Below are 21,977 nucleotides of genomic sequence, written 5' to 3'. Positions count from 1 at the left end.
CTCATTTTTATCTTGCCACTCTGAAATAAATATAGACCCCCGAACTCTTCATCGCTACATATTTATTCCCTCATAGGAAAAGTTTTATTCTTTCCACTTCTGTTAACCCACTAGGTGTAGCAAAGTGAGATGCTGCAAAACCAGAAAAGGCAGATGGATGAAAAACTTCTGAGGAAAAAAAGATCTTTAAGGAAATACAACAGAAAAACGGAGCCTAACCAACCTCTAAAAATCCAAGCCATCATTTTTTTAGAGTGGTTAGGTACAGTGAAAATGGCAGACAGAAATATATTCCCAAAAAGGACATGAACTCTATAAAATAATACATACAACTTTGGCTTGAAATACGTTGTCTAGAAAAAAAAATTACTTGACAAATCAAGCAATTTAAGTATTTACATATATATGTGTGCATATATGAATAATTTACTGTATTTTTCTAGTTGAAAGCTTTTCAAATTTAAGGTGATGTACGTAACATTTTTACTGAAGCAGCATCATGTTTCACAATATTTCTGAGAGTTCAAGCCGGAACCTGGCTTTACTTGGGACAATCTAATAATGTCTAAGGGAAAAAGACTAGATTTAAAACAACAACTTTTGGCATTCATGTATAGGAGCACAGTTCAGTGGGCAGTCTGGCAGGCCTGGTCACATAAGTCACCACAAGCTCTTAGACTCACCTAGGGTATTAGAGGTGGGGCAAGGGCAGCCACAAAATTTAAACACTATGTAAGTGTCTGAAAGATTCCATCCTCCACACCTGGCATACTGCAGGCACTGGTGGGTGATCCATCCCATGGAGAGGTAGAGGGGGAAGGTGCAACATATGATAAGAGAGTTCATTTTTTGGGAGCTCTTGTCAGTCCAATATTTATACTACGTTGCCATAGGCAAGAGTGAACTTACTTATCTTTGAAAAGTCTTTCAAAAAAATGTTTCCTAGCTTTAACTCTATGCTGTACAGAGCTCCCTAAGTCTACAGTTGCTGAGTATTAATCGAAAAATGCATACTTTATTAATTTTATTAAGTCGTACAAAGAGAATGTAAACCTTTTATAATTCGAAAGTTCTGTGATCACCTTTGAAGAAAAAGTAAGAGAGAAGAGTCACTGACAATGAGGGACCACTGAATTTATTTAATAATCTATGTCCACTTTTACAAAAATGCTCCATGGAATCCATTTAAAAATAATAACTGGTTCATTTCAGCGCCTGCACACAATGCTTCCCCTTGTCCCTCGTAAGTCTCTCAAACGTCTTATTTTAAAGGAATATATAGGGAATATATAGTACTCCCGGAAGACATTTTCCCATTTCCATTCTCTTCGACGCCTGCGAGCCCTTGTTCTGTGTGATAAGGCAATCTCCTCCGGGATCTGAGCTGTGTAGTTTCGCACCACGAGTGACAAGGACTCGACTTGAATAACTGCTGTGCGCAGGTTGTAATTATGTCAGCTGGAGTGTTGAACAAGGGGACTGATTAATGTGAGCCCCGGCCCAGGCGCAGTCCCTATCAAAACCTCCGCGCAGGCCAGCAGTGGGGACGGGTTAAAGCAAAAAGACAAAACATGCTGTATCGTCCATGATAGATGAATTGCTCCAACAGTCTTCAGGCAGATGTTCCAGGACAGTATAATATACAATTACTCTGCCTTATCACCTTCCCAGGGACAATAAAGCTTCCTCCTTCTATAGCTCATGTGAGTGAAGGCAAAATTAGTTTTACTTTTACAACACGGACTCACTTATCATGTTGCCTTGATTGTGCTTTTACAGCTAAGGAAAACATATATTCCACTTTTAAACTAAAAAAAAAACCTTAAAGATAAAACTGAAACCTTGTGTTGACTCTTTTTTACGTAACAACATACAGTGTTTTAAAAGATTGTTTTGTTAAAAAGAGATGCAAGGAAGGTAATAATATATGTGTGCATGTGTAGTTAAAGCAAGTGCATACACACAGCTCAAGAAGAGCTGGACTGCATAATCATTGCATTAATAACATCATTGTTCAAAGGCCACACACAAGTCATGAATTGGAAGGAACATGTAATTAAAAAAATATATATGCTGATATTGTCCATATATTTCTTAGGCAAGGCACACGGGCCCTTGGGCCTGGGAGGATGGTTCCAGATGACACACTTGCTCATCACAGCCACTCCCACTCTGCGTCTTCTGGTTCTCTTTTTCTTAGAAATGCTATGCTAGCCTAGTACAGGGAAGCTTCCTCATAATGTAACAAAACACTGTCACCGATGCTAGAAGTAACCTACTTTAGGAGCACTGTGGTGATTATTTCTACCATCTTTATTTGTACTTGCAGAAATGGTGCCAAAAGTTTGAGAGAATATGTACAAAACAGAACTATCTCAATTTGCAAAGGGAAATACATCATTATTTTTAAGGTTGAAAAACAAGCTAAAACCTAAAATGGAGATGCAGCCATAACAATCTTGTGGTAATCATAATTCATAATGAAACGAAGCAGCAACAGTTCCAATAGAATCAAAGGAAACCCACACAAAATGCTAGTGAATGCAAAAAATAGCATCCATCAACCGGTGGGGCCATATATATGACTTATTTCCACTTTTTAGTGGTTTAATACAACTGACACCAACACTCAGCAGTTATAATGCACCCTAAGTCACGGAAACAAATCACGTTCCCTATCTCAGCCTACAGGGTGATATGTTTGCCTTCCCTGTTCACATTATACACACACTAACTTCACCACCAGGATCCTTATTATCACATTCCTCTTGTAGGACACACTCCAAGAGAATTACATATTTCTAGAAAAAAAACGGCAATTTGAAGAAGGTAGGGAACAATTTAAAACAGTCTTCAATAGAAATTTTAGCACATAAGAACACAGAAAATATATAATTAAGTTCATGCTTGGTAAAATGTAACATGATGTTCATAACTACTTGGAATAAGCTGAACAAAACATAGGTGAAAACAAATTGAACGGCTGTAAATACATGCAGGAGTCAGGTGTCATCAAGAGAAATGACTGGGTGCTCTTCAACTGGCTTATGATGTCATTAGAGTGTCCTGTTAGACTTACTGATCTTAGAAAAACCTGAGACATTAGCAAAAATTGTTTAAAATTAGTCACAGAAAAGATGTCACAGTTTAAAAGACTATATTTAAAGCGAGTGTTTGTTACATGATTACACTAAATTGTTAGCTAGCAGCAAGCAACTTGTTAAATTAGTGAAACACAGCTGAAGCAATATAGGCTTCTGTAAGAATTCTCCATATGTGGCAAATAAAACCCCACCTTTTGGGGTGTATAGGTAGGGAGGAGACAGAATATACCATGACATCGCTTCTGTTTTCTTGACTCAAAACTCCGACCACAGTGAAGATAAAATGTGGTGCCATGCAGCACCCCCAAAAGGTGGGAAGTTCTTATCGCAGCCACATGAAATGACAGGGAAGGTCTGAAGCCACAGTACTCCATGTGCAGAGAGACGACCCACAGGACAATAGTGAGGCACTGGCTCAACTCGGGAGTGTTCTGAGAAGTCCTCAGAGGATCTAACTATTAGCAGTGCCCCTGTTTCACCAACCCTAATCACGTATACACTGTACTAGCCATCACGAATGATGCAGTTTTCAGCCTCACGGTTTCAATGGACATTTAAACATTTGTCACATAAACATTAAAGTACGTTTCAGAAAGTGGTTTTACACAAACAAATGAATGCCAACACAAAGACAGTGCGCATCCATCTACCTGCCTTCAGCTGCACCCTCTGTCTTTCCCTCTGGCCCAGTGTTTTCACAGAGCCGCCTCAAGGCAAAGTTTCTGTGAACACCAGGCAACAGGCAAGCTTATCATTTCTGCACTTCTCTCCACTTACCTGTTTTCTGTTCTCACTACTTTACTAAAACGGGTCTTCCCAAGAGAATCTGAGACCCAGTGGCTGTGGCTGTCGGGCTGCACTCTCCTATTTCATCAACACCTGGCACACCGCCCACTCTTTGCTTGGTGTATGACACCTCTCTTTCCTGGAGGTCCCTCCCCTGTCTGTGAGCCTGCTTCTCTGTCTCCCATACAGGCTATTTGCCTCTCTTCTTGTTTCACTTTTTCACATTTTCCAAGGAAAACATCAATCACATCAAGTTCCACATAGATGAGTATGGAACTATACACCTACTGACCTGGTTTCATTTGGACATCACATGGGCATCTCATAGGCAGCTCATCCCAGACCATCCTCTTCCTAAAGGGCATCCTCCTCCGGGAGAGAGGACCTCCCTGACTGGCACGGTCACTCACCCAGCAGCCCTGACCAGCACACCCGAAGGATGGCGTGCAGCTCTCTGTCACCCTCCCCTCAGTCCATTCACTGGGCCCACAGATCCATTCGTTCACCTTCCCATCACCTGCCACTCTCTGCCCTTCCATCACAGCATTAGTTTAAGGTGATTTCCTGCGTGCACCTTTGCAATTGTCTTTTAAATGGTCTCCTGTCTCCTGTTGGATCCCTCTCTGACTCATTATTTGTACTGCACCGGTGATTTTGCAAAGTTAAGTGTGATTATGTCATTTTCCTGCTCAACATCCTCCACTGGCTCCCTACTGCTTTTGGAGGAAAACAGATCATCCAGCATGGACAGTGGAGAGAAACCCACACAGACTTCCTGCTGTCTTTTACCACAGAATCTCATGTGACCTACAATCCAGGCTTGTCCGAGTGAAAAAGAGAACTTGAAATCAAAGGAAAAGTATAATTTGGGAGTGCAGAGTGGAACAGATCTTACTTTTAACTCAAAGATATCTGAGGTTTTTAGATTGGAACAAATTTATGAAATTCAAATGTCAACCACTTTTCCCCCAGACACTTCAATCCAAAATATTAATTTCCATATTTAAGCACAAAATTTGAAATTTATGTTTTCTCTCAATGGAAAAAATCTTGTTTTATGACATTTCATGTGTGTGTTAAAAGTTGTAATTTAAGATGAAGAAACAAAATGTACTGAAAGAAAATACCATGTCAAGTTAATCAACATATACTCAAGACCTACACAGAGATCTCCAAATGGTGCCCTAGCTAATATTAAAGATACAAAATGAGGACTAGGTTGTTTACAAAGATTCAGGCCATAATAATTAAAAATAAGAGATTAAAGTTTAAAGAGTAAGAGGAAAGATCAATATCAGGTTAAAATTCTCCACAGAGAAAAGTATCAGGTTACACACTGCGTTATTGAATATGGAATTCTAGTTTATTTGAATTATTGCTCACTTGCAGTTCTGCAGCTGGCAACAGCGTAACATTGTTTCACCAAAACAAAACAAAACCTCAGAAGCAGTTCTTTTTCTAGAACTTCTAATAAATATAGTTAAGTACGAAAATAATATGAATAGGAAAAAAAAATCCAACAAAAAATTTGTGCTACATTCCCTAATTATGAAGACAAAGATGTAAAATTTATAAAAGATATAATATTGTCTTAAAGAAATTCTTAGGGATAAGCCAAAATATACACAATAAATGCTACCACACAGAAGGCAGCATCTTATGCCTAAAGGGAGTGGAATGAGTCAGACACACTGATACATAAGCTGCTCTGTCTTCCTCTGCTTCATAAAAAGGACGGCATCACCATTTTCCAAATGTTCAAAGTTAGTCTTTCTGTCTTTCACATTTTTTCTACAGGCTCCAGACAGGCAATATTTCAGAATATGTGGAAACAAAGAAGCTGAAAATAAAATGAAATAACTAGTATCTTAGCATTCTGACCAAATTAGTGAAAACTGATTTGTGCATAAAGTACAAACTTTTATATACTTCAAAGTTATTCTGTCGTTGCTATTTTCCACCAATAGTACTTGCAAAAATTGGGTTATTTTCTCTCAGATCCACAGCTGAGTCTACATCCAACCCCACACTGTAGGGATGCATAGGTGACTTCTGTCAGCTCCTCCTGGAGATTAGAGAGTTTGCCTAATAAGCTATACTGTATGAGCTTCTATTGCTGGAAGATATAGATAGTTACATAGTAAAGTGTTTTGTTGGGTGATAATAGCTCTAGTGTCTAAGGAATAACTTATTATGCAAGAGACTATTGCCCAAAAAAAATTTTTCTATTTTTTTCATCTCTAAGGCCTTTCTTTCTTCCACAATATATACAGATATATCTAACTACTACCCAAGGGACTGTCCATAGTAATTCCTTGTAGAAAGACCATCCCCAAAGATAGCTTTGGTCCTTTTATAATGACTGGATTTGGGATTCAACAACAGCAGGTTTAATAAACATGTTTATCTGGATTCTACTTAAAGAGATAGCAGAGGGAATGCATGGTCACTTTGTGTTCAAAATGACTCTTCTAATTAATCTGTGATCCCAATGCCTATTTAAGCTACATCAACAAACAAAGCAACTTATTTGTAACTGATCAACAAAAAGTAGGATCTCTGATTCTTTTTCTTTTAAAGACATGTGAACCAATTTATAATTTTTAATGCTGTGGAATCTATTTGTTTTCAAGTTTGTAAGATCTTTTACTTAAACAAGGTTTTTTTTTTTTAAGATAAAATTTAACAATATTAACTAAAGATCTAGTGTAAATGCTTGTGCTATATCAGCACAGAGCCTCTTAGGCTGAAAACAAAAATTTTAAAAAGCCTATGTACTTGTGTGTTAGAGGGCAAGAAAGAAAATTATGAATAAAGCAAGCTGAATATGAAAGTAACACTAGATAAAAAACATTATACAAAATACAAAACCAAATAAAAAATTAGAACTGATGAGATAAAATTCACTAATGAAATGGGCAGAGAAAAATAGGAAATATTTCATTCAGGAAGAACTCAAGTTCTGCTGCAAAGAATTGTCAGAAAAAAAGGAAGAACAGATTAACACATAGTACAACATTCACACTTCATTATAGAACACCTGAACAGACGATACAATTAAGAGGACATTCATTTTATTTTGTTAGGGAACCCCTCAAAAAAATCCCACCTAAACTTGCCAGAAACTTCTACTCCACATGAAAGGGAGTACACCGGTATAAAGTGTCATCATGACACAAGCTAGGAGAACCTTTCAAAGCAATCTTTATGCTTGCCAGGACAAAACAGTTTCGCAAACCAGCCACCACACTGACATCTACCTGTGGCTGGCTGAACTGTGTGCAGGTGACAAGCAGGAAGGGGCGATCTGACCAGGAGCAAGCACTGCACAGACAGTTCAGGGGACACATTTGTCTTCCAGAAATTCATCACAATTTGAAGAAGGCCTTGGAATCATTATTAGCCTAAGAAAAGTTTGGAAAGTAACTGGAATTTTAGGCTTTCAAAGTAATCTTTCAGCCTGGGACATTTGTATTTTTACTCCGTCGACTAGATGGGCAGTTACAATAGAGTAAAATATAAAGACATATAGACTTGAGGTAAATGACATAATGAAAACGTGTTGACTGGTACTTTAAATGACAAAAATAATTTTGATTTAAAGTCTGTTCTGATCAAACCAGGTTTGTGGCATTGATCAAACTGCTTCAAATCTCAATTATATCTAATATTAATTCTAGACATTTTCATTTTGATTATTTTTATGGGATCCCTTTATTCTTTAAGAACTTCAAAATCACCCAAAAGAAATAAATGAAACCTCTGATTCTTTGGAAGATTGTGTACTGTTCATTTTGGTATATATAATTTCACTTCTCTCAGCAAATACAATATACTGCTACAGAGATCAAGATCTATTTTTTCTCTTTGTCTGTATTCAGGGGCAAAACCACATTTGTTCTATCCACTGCTTCTTGTGGTACAGCCTACGAGCCTGCACAGGAAGCAAAACGAAAACTGAAAGTCTCTGAAGAGATTGTCCAAAAGAAGAAAATTATTCCCTGTGGAGTGAGTCGCCCTAACTCAGGAGGCTGCTGAAACAAGTGGTAGAACAGAACAATGAATCCCATTGTATACTGAATTCTTAATGCCACAGTATCTGAGAAGGCTTGCCTTATTACTTAGCTATGCATTATCAACATAAAGTGTTTATACAAAAAAAATTGTATAGAAATGTATACTGTTATCTATGACCTGAAAAACATGTTTTATAACTGAGATATTTTAGATAAATATATGTTTAAAAAATTAAACTCAACTTTCAGGAGAAATGAAAATTATAAATACAATTTTTTTGTCATTGCATCTTAAAACTTCCTTAAAAATGCTTCCAGCAATATGCAAAGTTCAGACAAAATTCTATTAAATTAAAAGTATGTTTGGCAAAAATTTTCAAGGATGTCGATACATATATCAAATGGTGGTAAAGAACAGCAAATTTGCCCTGCGCCAGTCACACGTGTAAGAACTTGAGAAATTTGATTAGAAATACTCAACAAAATGTTTAGATGTGAAATCAAAGAGACACTGGAGACTATTACAAAATGTAAGCACATTTCTAGTTGAGCATCACTATCTGAGTTACAATGTTACTTGAAATATGTTTTGACTTCCCCTCACCCAAAAAAGAAAAAAAAAAATCCTCTTAAGATCAAAAAGTACTTTGTAGAAGTCATTAACACTGGTTAAGAGCTATATCGGCCATAAGTAGGGGGAAAAATACCCAAAGTGTATTTCCAACAAATTTAGTAAAATGACGAGGTAAATCTTCAATATGAGGCAGGGACTGCAGATTCTATTCTTCTGCTCCACGAGATACAGACTTTCTACTCAGGGTTATGATGTCAAGTAATGAATAAAAAAGAAAAATAGAGAAAGATGTAGATAGTTAAAAAAAATTAAAAAGGGTATGTAAGGTTAGAAGTACTAAGGAAGTGACACAGTTAAGGAAAACTCTGGCCAAAACTAGTCTGAAGGAACACTGATGCTATCCCAATTTCAATAATAGAGACACAATATGCAGATGATAAAACTGTCAGAGTCTGGCTTGACATTTCAGTTTTCTGCAATTTACTAAATTAACATTTAAAGTGTAATGTAGGGTCATCCTTAATATTTTTATACTACAGGTAGTATTTCTGTGTTACTTTTCATGACTTATCAGTGCTTTACTGTTTAATATGCATTTATTATATATCCCCTATAAATCATAGAGAAGAAATGGAAGAAATAAGTTTCACATAAACAAAAGCCCAACTGAGGCCACTGAAGTGAGACACATCCACTCATGTGGAAGCCAATGGGATGAGTGAAACAGAATGTAGTTCAATATTAAAAAACCCTATGTTTTGGAAAGTAGGAATTTTAAGCTATTCCAAAGTTTACTTACTATAACACACTAATTTTTTTTCTATTTCATTCTCATTAATACAGAGGTGACATGTAACAAAGAAAAATAAAAACACAGAAAAATGTTATTTTTTTCATTTTAATGCAGAAACAAATCTAAAGAATTTGCTACAGAAATAATATTCTGGACCAGTGTGCTATGAATCTAATTTGTGCTTTGAAATTATAACGAATAGTAACTAATGGCAAAAAAGTTTTGGAGTAATGATTGAATATACTGATTTGTAATGGATTAGACTTTTGGATATTTTAGACAGTAAAAGCTAATGAAGGGGGTACACGTTTACATTTAAATAGAATGAGATGTCATTGCCTAAATTAATAATGCAAACTTGAAAAATAGCCTCAGGTTCAAAAGACCAATTATAAAGTTATTTTGTAAACAAATCTATATTTGTATTTTTCATGAATAATTATAACTACTAGTATTTCTCCACTGATGTTCAATTTATAAAATGAGAAATACATTTTCAAATGAAACTTAAATAATATTTCAGTTTCTAATGATGGTAAGCTGCCTGCAGATTAAGTGTTAATAATGGCAAATATAGGAATACTCCACAGGAATAATTTTTCTCTATTGATATTATACAAATAAAAACATAAAACTAGAAGTTAAATATTTTGAACAGTAAAATATTATGAAAATAAACCAGTGAGATAAATATGAAAATAAATTAAACAATTTTCTTCTTAGGAAATATGTGATCATCTTAAAGACTTATTAAATCTATGAAAATAATACATATTCAAATTCATTTATGCTGTGAACGAATACATTTATGTGAGGTAGATATGGGATCCTGTTCCTGCTATCGTAGGCAACAAAAACAATCTTTAGAGACTTAACTATCTGCTCATTTTTAAATCTTTTTTTCATCACATCAACAAGGAAGTAAAGATATCTGTTCGAACCATATTTCATTCAAAGTCTCTCACTTCAGAAGTATTCAAACTTTTGCAAATTTTTTATACTCCCGGTCAAGGTGAACTTGCCTTTTGTTCACTAGTAAAAGAAAGCCTATTCACAGGTACACAGAATGGTGAAGCTGTCCCAGGAACAGAAAGTGTTCAAACCATTTACTTTCATTAATAATCAAATTATTCAGAAGTTTTAAATAAAGATTAAAAATTACTCCTTTATAATGCACATTAAGCATTTCAAAGGGAAATCTGGTAGCTGTCACTGGATTTCAATGTCATAAGTCTTTTATTTATAGAGCAGTAACAATATAGTTAGAAAACACCATCCTCTTAAATGTAGTACCTGACAGAGGTATAACATGGACGGGATCCAGCTGGCTCAAATGCGGTCCTAAACAGAAGTGAGGCTATTTCAGGGAGATAACTTGAATAACGGACGAGTAATATGATCTCAACCTTAGTAAAAAGTACAATACATTTTCAAACCAAGAAAACCTGAAATACTGTGAAATACTTGTATGCATAAATGAGTCTACCAAAGCACAGTACTGATCAGAGGGAAAAAAATCACAACCTTTCCAGTCATACTATCAAAAGCCTTAAATCGTGCTTCTAGAAAGGCCATTTTAAAAAATCTGGAACATGCACAGACTTAGGCATGAGCATTTTCAGGGTAAAAGCCCGAAAAGGCCTATGTGTCTAAAGCCTTAATAAATTCATTATTGTGCATCAATGTAACTTGGGGCCATGCACAGATTAAAATTACATTTCAAAACAGTGGTTTAAAAACTAGGCATTTTGAAGCTGTAAACTATTCTCAGCAATTATCCAACAATTGATTTTTGGATTTAATAAATTTTTAACTACTTCAAAAACTGTTTTTTAAGAAAAGCATATTGGCAGGTATTCTAAACAACGTTTTAACACACTGAAGCCCTTCAGGACATGGACACTCCTGCATTCACTTGTTGAACAGTCTCCTGAGATGGAAAGTTGAGGGGAAACCTGAAACCCTGATGAAACATTCACCTGAGATGACAGTGAAAACAAGGGCGGACGCTCATCAAGGGACTGACGTGGCCGACTCTCTCTAGGTGACTTCAAAGTGCTTCTCACCTAATATTTACCATAATCCTATGAGGTTGGTCCACTAAAAACCCACAATTTACAAAACAGAAAGTGGCATTTCACTCCATAGTTTGACCACGGTCCCACAGCTAAGGAGTGCTGAGCCCAGGTTCTCCATACGGCTTGCACTCCTCATGACACCCTTGTGCTGCGCTCATACCAAACGCAGACAGAAACTGGATGCTGCGGCTAATTGGCAATTGTTATCAACAACTCCTCCTATTTAAAAACTTGTGGCTTGTCAAAACAGTCTTGTTTTATTTTTAATGTTACAATAAGTAAATATAGATTATAATGATTAAATCTACTTATAAGTGGGTAGATAACACTTTTCTCTGTTTTATTTGTGGAATTTTATACATAATCTTGTTTGAAATCAGAATCCTGCTACTTGAAAATAAAAGTTTGAAGACTACAAAGTAGTTGTATAGGAGAATAATTATTGACACGGAAAGGTATTTAGAATTTTTTAAGTATAAAAAAATATGTACTGAAACAAAAAAATCCCCCGCCAACAACAGTAATACAAACCTTCTGCATAGAGTAAAAACTGAATGGGTATAATCCTAAGAGGTAAGGGTGAAAATTAAAGGAAATTCTTGTAATTTTCTAATGGCTTTTCTGTGTTTTATAAGAACTCCAACTACTGCATGATCTCTTTAATAAGGAAAAAGAACATTTAATAATGTTTGTTTTTTAAAGAACCCATATTATGAGCACCATAGAATTTCTATGTCTACCTCTAATTAGATCACCATTTTACCAAATTTCCAAGAAACACCAATCCAGTGTTAAGCGAAGACAGAACTCATAAAATGTTAAATGAATGAATAATTAATGAATGAAATATATCTGTAATATCTCTGTACTATATGATGACCTTTCGCATAAAACTTAATGCAATAATGTAGCTGATAATGGAGATTATGGCAATATATTTGCTAAATGCGTAGGCTAGATCCACAGGAATACAAAAACCTAACTTTTTAAAGGTTTCAGGCTTAACATACATAATATTCAACAAAAGTGGGCTGCATTTAAAGACACATCCTCAATTTCACGTCATCATGTGGGTCGAGCGCAGTGGAGATCTTCAGCTCCAGGATAAGGAAGGCTCTCACCCTTGAGATCAGGCTTCTTAAAACAGATGTCATTCAGCTGCCTGCAAACTATGTGGGGTCCCACAGACCATCACATGGGGTCCAATCTCACTCTTGCAGGCTTCAGGCACAATGTGACCTGGCTGCAAGCTCTGTGCTCCACCTGATCGTCCACTACGCCTCTCTACACATACCTCATCATGTACTTGAGAGGATGATTTAGCCTCGCCTGAGTCTATCTCACACTCTTCTGCACGAAGGCTTCGCTGCCGCCACTAGGTAACTCTGCTACCTGGCAGACATCACTCAGCCACTGTGGATGCAAGTGAGTGCACTGAACATCCATGACCTCCAAGATGCTTTCAGCACTAACATTCTACACGGTGTCATCCCCTCCTCATCCTTTCAGAACACACATGGATTGGGTCCTGGGAATAATTTGACCATTTTTTACGCCATGGCTGAGATGTTCTCTCCTCTGTGAGGACTTCACCTGGGCTCAACATAATCCTTTATGTACTCCCCTGGCCTCTCTCTTTTCCCATTCAAATCTGTATTATAATTACTTATAAACATTGAGTCACTTTTTATGCTATATCCTTAAAGGCGGGAAACATTTCTTGTATCATCTTCATTGCCATAAATGAGTGCTATACTCTAGACAAGATACCATAAATGGGTTGAATAACTGATTAATTAAAATGGTTTCCTTACTTTGAGAAATGCAATAAAATCACTGGAAAAGCAGTTGTAAGATAAAAGTGTAAAATCTAAATGTTAAGATTATAGAAAATGGAAAAGAATGTTATGTTTTTTAAACAGTAACTAAATTATGCATGATATTATAATGGCAGATACATGTCATAAATTTGTCGAAACCCACAGAATGTTCACCGTCCACAGCGAATCCTAAATGAAAGTATAGACTCTGGGTGAGAATCATGTCAATGTAGGTTCATCAACTGTAACACATAGACCACCTGGTGGGGAATGTTGATAACGAAAGAGGCTCTACACGTGTGGGGTAGGGGGATACACGACTCATTTCTCTACCATCCTCTCAATTTTATTGTGAACCTAAAACCACTTTAAAAAATAGTTTATTTTTAAAAGTCACTAAAATTAGGTAATTAGCTCCCAACCGAATATATGAACTCATGGTGATTAGAAAAACTACACTTCTAATTGGGATTTAACAGGCTTTTAATCCATCATGGCGGCCCACCTGATTCGACTGCTCAGTGATGAGTCATTACCTGTAGTCACACCAAGGGCATCTGTAGGGCTTTTCTCCAGTGTGGACACGTTTATGCCGAGTCAAATGGGACTGAGTTGTGGAGGCAAAGTTACACTCATCGCACTTGAAAGGTTTTTCTCCTGTAATATATCAAGAAATGTTACAGATGAATAATAATAACAACTGGAAATGAAGGAATAAACCTGGTATTGACAATTTAAAAAACATTTATTTCCATGAAATGTCAAGAATATGATTCAATGGACTCCATACATTTAGGACATTTGAATATTTATTCTCAGAGTGAGAAAATTAGAAGATATCATTGATTTTTGTTTCTACATTAGAATGTAAGCAAAGTATAGATTATATGGTCAAGGTTTATTTTACATAAACAGGAATCTAAATTCTAGGGATGGTTCAGCACTGTATTTAGAATGGTTTAATAAACCATGTTACATCAGAGCCATTACAAAAATCTTAGTGAGGTTAAAACCAAGGATAGGCATATAACAGAGATATACTGTGAATATATAATTTAAAACTGAGTAAAATCTTAACATCAGATATGAAGAAAAATAAAATCAAGCTACAAATGGGCACCACTTTAAAAAGTGTCAGAAGCAACAAAAAATATACTGTATTAAGCCGAGTAAAAAGAGGACCCAAAGAAATATTTAGAATATTTAATACCACATTAAAATATACCAACCCTGTGTAGATATAACAGATAGATACATAGACAGACAGACATAGGTAAATAGACAGACAGACAGACATAGCTACGCAGTGCTTAATGGCAGGGACAGGTTCTAAGAAATGCGTGACTAGGCGACTGCATTGTGGTGAGAATATCCTGCATGCACTTACACAAACCTAGGTGAAACAACCTACTACACACCTACCTAGATGGTGTAGCCTATTCCTCCTGGGCTACAAACCTGTACAGCATGCTACTGTACTAAATACTGTAGGCAACTGTAACACGGTAATAAGTATCTGTATATCTAAACACATCTAAACACAGAAAAAGTACAGTAAAAATACAGTGTTATAATCTCATAGGACCACCATTGCGTATGTGGTCTGTCGTTGACCAACAAGTTATGTGATGCCTGCCTATGTGTGTGTGTGAACGTGCTTATAAAGTGTAACCATTCTACCCATGAGAAGTTCATGGCTTGCAGAGGACACGAAGATAGTGAAATAGCATACTGGTATCTTGAACAAAGTATTTCCTTCATTTGACACCTCCCTCTCCTTTAAATCATTCCTACCCACCCCACACACATTCAAAGAATCATCGAGTCTTATCGGCTTTTAATTCCACTAGCTGCATTGGCTGATAGGCACTGAAAACAAGGATATTTAATTTTAATTAATGTAAATTTAAATGTAAAAACTGATACTCGACTGAGCTATTGAAAAAATGTTTAAATATGCTTGGAACAGCTTGGGAATGTGAATCTACTTTTTGAAGTGTAACTTTTATCAAATCTAAATATAGATCATATATTTCAGATGGAAATTTAGCCTCTGAATCGAGATGTTCTAAATTGTAAAATACCAAATTTCAAAATCGTAGTACAAAGATTATGATAAAAATATTGTTAATAATGTTACATTGATTTGATGTAGAAATTATAATAATTTGAATTTGGTTAAATTAACTACTGTAAAAATGTTTACACCTGTTACTTTTTCTTTTTTTAAATATGGCTACCAGGAAACAATATTATACATGTATAGATCACATTACATTTGTATCAAACAGTAACGATTTAGAGAATACCTCACTCCCCTATTCTCAAAAAAAAATGTATAGTAATATTTTTCCCAACATTTTTCCTGGCAAATTTTACATGTAAGATGGATTAATTTTACATATGTTCAATAACTCTACTTGTTATTTCTTACCTTCCAGGTTTTGGTGATAGCTGTATGAGTATACTGACTTACTTAGAAAATGAGGAGTAAAATATCTTACTTTAAAATTACTCTTTATCAATTTGGCTATCAACAAAACCATATCTGTCCTGAAGATTAGAACGTTTAGAAGTTCGCCCTACATTCTATGTCTATTTATACTGCTTACCCATAATTGTAGTAACATTTAACTGAATCCATACACAACCCATTTGGTGGTATTTTCTCTCTTACTGCAGCACAGTAGTTAGATGAAGCCAGATGGACTTCAATTCTGATCCCAGTTTTGCCATATTTCACTTGCTACCTGTTAGACCCTTTGAACAAGATCAAGAGAATAATACCACCAAACATGCAGGGTGATTGTGAGGATTAAAGACAACAAAAAATATGGAAAGAGTACACTTAACACAGAGTTCTCAATAGCCAGTGGCTTTTATCATTATGATGACAGAACTGCCTAAACACTGATAATTGTCAACACGTCTCTGCCAAAGATGAAAGAAGCACACAAATGCTTCTCATCAAGAGCTCATAACCAGGAAAAAGATGAACAGCTAGCAAACATAAAATAATTCATGGTTTTGCATAGTTACTGAATATGACAGAAAGATATCATTTAACAGATCCTACCAGGAAATATTTGTTTGACTTATTCTTATGTTTTTTTTTTAAAGACTATATACCAAGCAGAGTAAAAATCTGAATTGAAAGGGATTTTTGTCTCTTTTAGCCTTTTGTCTTTAAGATAAATCCCATCTATAGTACCCCAAACAAGTGATCACCCAAGGTCTGCTTGAATAACTCTTTGTTCTCAGTTTCTAAACCTCTGGTCAAATGACTTAAATTGCTATAGACAACTCAACTGTACTGAAATGACTTACACAAAAATTTACTTTTATGATGATGGCAGATTTTGCTTTGATGGAAACTATATGATATTCATACTGCGTAATAAAAAAATAGGTGAAGCTATTCAAATTTGACACAGAATATTCTGTATCATGAAATCATATGAACATCCACACATAGCATATTTGAAAACATTTATAAGATCTGTTCATTTAAACAAATGAATAGTAATTTAATGCACACCAATGTCAAAGTGCAGTACACATGAAAAACAGAAACACAAAGGAAGCACTGGTCTAGATAAAATGACACATATTATAAATTATTTTACTAACTTGGCCTATAATCTGTCTAGACTGGCCGTATGAGGCCAAATGCATAAAGCATTTTAAACAGCTTCAATGAGGCATAATTGATACACAAAAACTTCCATTTGATAAGTTTTGTTATTGATGAAACTCTGCCACCATCAAGACAACGAACACAACCATCACCCCCAAAAAGACTCCTTTTAACTTCAAGGTTCCCTGTTCATCCCTTTGTCAAGCCACCATGCTTTCTGTCACTATTATATTAGTTAGCATTTCCTAGCAATTTATACACCTAGATACTTATGGTATGAATTCTCTACTGTCTGGACTCTTTCTCTCAGCATAATTATCTTCTGACTCATCCATGCTACTATGAGTATAAATACTTCACTTATTTTCGTTGCAGAGTAGTATTCCATTATACGGGTGGACCAAGTTTGATTATCCATTTGTCTACTGAAGGACATTTGAGTTGTTTCCATTTTTGGCTACTACCACAAATAAACCTTCTCTGAGCCTTCATATGCAGTCATTATATGAACATATATTTCCTCATCCCTTGGGTAAATCCTGGAGTATGATAGGCATATGTGTATAATATGGTAGGTATATATTTTGCTTTGTAAGAAACTGCCACACTGTTTCACAAAGTGGTTTGAGCATTTTACATTCCTACCAGCTATGTATGACTTGCTTCAAATCCCCGCCAACACCTGTTGTAGTCAATGCTTTACACCTGCATTCCTCCGAGGGTGCCGAGGATCTTTCCATGTGCTTATCTGCCATACCTTTATATTCTTTGGGGAAGTATCTACTTCAACTTTTTGACTCATTTTTAAAAGGTTGTTTTCTCAGAATTATGTTTGGAAAGTTCTTTACATATTCTGGATAAAAATTATTTATAAAATTGGTCACTTAAATATACTTTGTCATTTGTCTTAAGTCTGTTCACAGCACCTTTTAAGGAGAAGTTTTACTTTATAAAGTTTTCAATTTATCAACATAATTTTTCAGGTTATTTTTTATTTTATAAATCAGGCTACTGATGTCATATCAAAGAAATCATTGATAATCCAAAGTCAGAAATAATTTTCACCTATGTTTTCTTCTAGAATTTATATAGTTTTAAGTTTTACATTTAGATTATGATCATTTTGAGTTAATTTTTGTATACGGTACAAAGTATGGGTCAAAGTTCATTTTCATTGCACATAGATAGCCAACTGCTCCAACATAGAATGTTGAAAAGACTAAATTGCCTTTACTCCTTTGCAGAAAAAACAATTCCCCATGTAGTACACATCTATTTCTGCAATCTCCATTCTCTTCCACAAATAAACATTTGTCTGTCTTGATGCCAACACCAGAAGGATTTCATTATTGTAACTTTATAATAAGTCTTGACATTAAGTAGTGTAAGTCCTCCTATTCTTTCTCAATGTTGGTGACTTATTTCAAGCCTTTGAATTTCCATATAAATTTTAATATCAGCTTGTCAGTATCTTTAAGAAAAATAGCCTGATGGGATTTGGATTGATCGATGTGAACGAAATGGAAATCCTAACAATATTAAATTGTCTGATCTATAAACATGGTACAACACTCTGTTCAGATCTTCTTCAATTTCTCTCAGCAGTGTTCTGACGTTTCCACCATAATGGTTTTGCACATCGTTTATTAACTTTATCTTTAAATATGGTGTCTTATTTAAAAACAATTGACAAACAGATGCACAGGTCTATTTCTGGATGCTATTCTGTTCCATTGGTCTGTGTGCCATCATTATACCCCCAAAATACTACTATGATTATGGTTGCTGTATAATAAGACTTAGGTAGGTAGTATAAATCTTATACTTTCAATATAATAAGTCTAAGTGGTCAAGCAATTTAAAGATTTTGTTCATTATGCAAATTCACAAATATATTCTGATGTCTCCTTATTCCATTCAATCTAAGTGTTTACAAAATGTTTTGGCATTAAAACTCACTGCTATTTTGTTTATTGTAATAGTGTTGGTAGGTGTCCTCAAACTATTCATTTTTCATAGATTCTGCTGATATTTGAAGTGGGGTAAAAGGATGACATCATGAACTCCACTGCCTAAGTCAGTGGTATAAATTAAAGGTCATCTAAGATCTCTGAGCTGCATTTTCTTGGTTTCGTAGTTTAACATAACCTCTTAAAAAACTCTGTTTAATGTAGCTCATTTTATTTAAACTTACTTGAAAATCTTTATGTGACAAAATTTAAATTTAAAAACAGTCCTTCTAAGGAATAATGTCATATATATTCTCTATAGTTCACATTAACCTGGTATTATATTGTAATAAATTATAAATGGTTCTTTCATATTTTCTTTGACCACACAATAGATTACATTGTGTAATATCAAGCAAGTTTGCATTACATATAGGATGACAGGGAAAAACATAATGCCCCAAAAATATCATGGTACATAAAATCCTATGCTAAGCAAGGCTCAGACATCTGAGCTCTTGATAGCTTCAGTCCATGTCAATTTATACAACCACAGATGATTCAAATCTGTATATAATAGTCAATTTGTAACTCATCAATCAGTTACATGTTCAACACTATTACTCTAATACATAATTTGGTAATTCTTCTTCTCTTTTATGGGTAATTTCTTCAGGAAAATATACTACAGAAATATGGAAGGAGTTTTGTGTTTGTTAGTCTCAATATGCAGACAAAAATATAGACCTGACTTCTAGACTGTAAAGTTTGAAAGAAAATATCACAAATTTGAAATAAGAATTTAAGTTTGCTAAATATTTGCTAATGGTTTGAAGATGACATACATTATATGAAAAGATATATACCTGTTAAGGAAAAACTGATGGCAGACTGATCAAACAGGTTTGGTGCATATTGGCAAAAGTGCTGCTTTGAAATCCTTTGTCATTTTAAAGGCAAAAGGATGCATAAATCTAAGTAAGATATTGGCTACTCTCAAACAATGTCATCTGTAAGTCAACAGGGCTACCTGTACATGTGCTTTTCAAAAAAGCAGAACAAGGATGAAATTTCCTTTCCTCCTGTTTCCCTCTTACATAACAGTATGTATTAGTTTAAATTGTTTTGCTTTTCACACTTTCCGTTACAAGCAGTAATCTTGGCTCAAATCACCATTAAGAAACATACTGCATCTCAGGCCCCATTGATAAGGAAAGCTAGAGGATGAACAGCAGAAGGGCTGTCGTCATAGTGCGGTGCTCTTTGTGTGTCAACTGTCCGTCAGATGGGCTGACCGCGTCTCATGGAAACACACACCCGCATTCTTTTGGGCAGGCTGGTGGTTATTAAGCTGGCCAACACTGTTCAACCACACGTGAGGATCTTCTCCTGTGCCCTTGAATCAAGGGTCCCTGACAGGTGATAAAAGTAAATCTTAGAATGGAAGATGTTTTGTGTCAGCCCCCTGGACAGTCTGTATTGCGGTGAAGAATTATTTACACCATTTGGAGCACTTTTGATACGTATTCCTTTCCAAGCTGATTCTAATTTGCGTGGGTACTCTGTGGTAAAAAGGTAAACCATGTCAAAGAGGAATACATCAGAGAAATATAGATTTCAAATGCATCATACAAGTCTGGCCTTGGGGGAAAAAGGTTGTGTGTTGCTTAAATATTTTAAATCCAGCATAAAAGTTAAGTGCCTAGACTGAGTTGTGCCTAGCTGTTTTGTTGAAGCAAACAGTCTTAAGAACTGACTTTGGTGTTAAAGAATCATGTTTGATTTGTGCTACAGAGGCAGATAAATGCCAAAAAGACAGATACCTCTGTCTGTGAGACACTGTCCTATATGGTATAAAGTTAATAGCAAAGTAATAAGGAGCCTCTGGACCTGACATAAAATATAAAGTTGTGCCAGCTCAGTGCAGGCTTCCTGATCGATCTATCACTGGGATGCCCGTGATCACAGCATTCCTGTCTCCACTTCGACGGGCACTGACCTGCCCACTGGCAGAGGTGGCACAGCAGTCTGTTGTTCCCTGGGGCCATACCAGGTGGGACAAGGTGAACTTCAATGGCATTTAAACAGTAACAATTTGAGCACTGATAAAGTGAAAACATTAACAACAAAAAAGCCCTCATGAGCATACGGTTTTTACCATAAATAGTTCCAATTTCCAACTTTATCACAACAGTGGTCAAGAACAATTGCCACTAACTGGGCCCCTCCTGTCATCTCTTATGCTGAATCCTGAAGCCAGTGGTTGAAATCAGGCATGCACAGGTGGCTTCTATACATTTAAAATGGACCTTGTTTTCAAAGTTTAGTTTATGTTTCCAACATTGTGCTAAACATTGAAATTTCCCATTAACTCAATGATAACTCATATCTCTTATGAAAATCTGAATCATATTCAGACATCTAAAAGGAGTGGCTGGCATTGGTTTGCATTGATCTTGCAAATGCCATATTGGGCACTGAAGCTACCTGTACCTAACTGTTAAATACAACATATCAAGAATCATAATGTAACATAAATCACACATTTTATGTATTTTAATTTCATGCCATTTTGAGTATGACTGACAAACTCAACCATTCTCATGAGACCTAAGAGAAGTAGGGCATTTATTACCAATTTTGTCATCAAGTGACTTATCATCTGAACTAGGACATTTAGAGTAAAAAAGTGGTGCTATTAATAATTACCAGAAACCACCATAAATTAGCACTGTCCCAGGCACACATAAATTAGTATTATGAAAATAATTACTCATAAGACTCATTAGATTATATAAAGTAGGCAATACAATTTGATAAATGTTTAACACTTTTCATCTGTAAGTGTTCCTGATATGGTTTTGCTGTGTTGCCACCCAAATCTCATCTTAAATTCCCACATGTTGTGGGAGAGACCTGGTGGGAGGTAACTGAATCATGGGAGCAGGTCTTTCTCGTGCTGTTCTCCTGATAGTGAGTAAGTCTCATGAGATCTGATGGTTTTAAAAAGGGTAGTTTCCCCATGCAAGCTCTCTTCTCTTGTCTGTCGCCATGTAAGATGTGCCTTTCACCTTCCGCCATGATTGTGAGGTCTTCCTGAGCCACGTGGAACTGTTAAGTCCAATAAACTGCTTTCTTTTGTAAATTGCCCAGTCTCGGGTATGTGTTTATCAGCAGTGTGAAAAAGGACTAATACAGTTCCTAATGAAGGAATCTATTT

The 21,977-nt window shown here is 35.6% G+C and overlaps 1 protein-coding gene across 1 annotated transcript in view; it reads right to left on the bottom strand.

Annotated features, from left to right (window-relative positions):
• ZNF407 (zinc finger protein 407) overlaps positions 1–21,977 on the bottom strand; it is a 466,555-nt gene that overhangs the window by 160,317 nt on the left and 284,261 nt on the right. The window contains exon 7 of the mRNA XM_016933893.4: positions 13,708–13,828. Within this exon, the coding sequence (XP_016789382.4) occupies positions 13,708–13,828 (121 nt within the window). The remainder of the gene's footprint in view (positions 1–13,707; positions 13,829–21,977) is intronic.

The sequence above is a fragment of the Pan troglodytes genome, chromosome 17 (assembly GCF_028858775.2).
Source record: "Pan troglodytes isolate AG18354 chromosome 17, NHGRI_mPanTro3-v2.0_pri, whole genome shotgun sequence".
Classification (NCBI taxonomy): Eukaryota; Metazoa; Chordata; class Mammalia; order Primates; family Hominidae; genus Pan; species Pan troglodytes.
The sequence above is the reverse complement of the archived record's forward strand: the minus strand, read 5'-3'. Positions and strand labels throughout refer to the sequence as shown.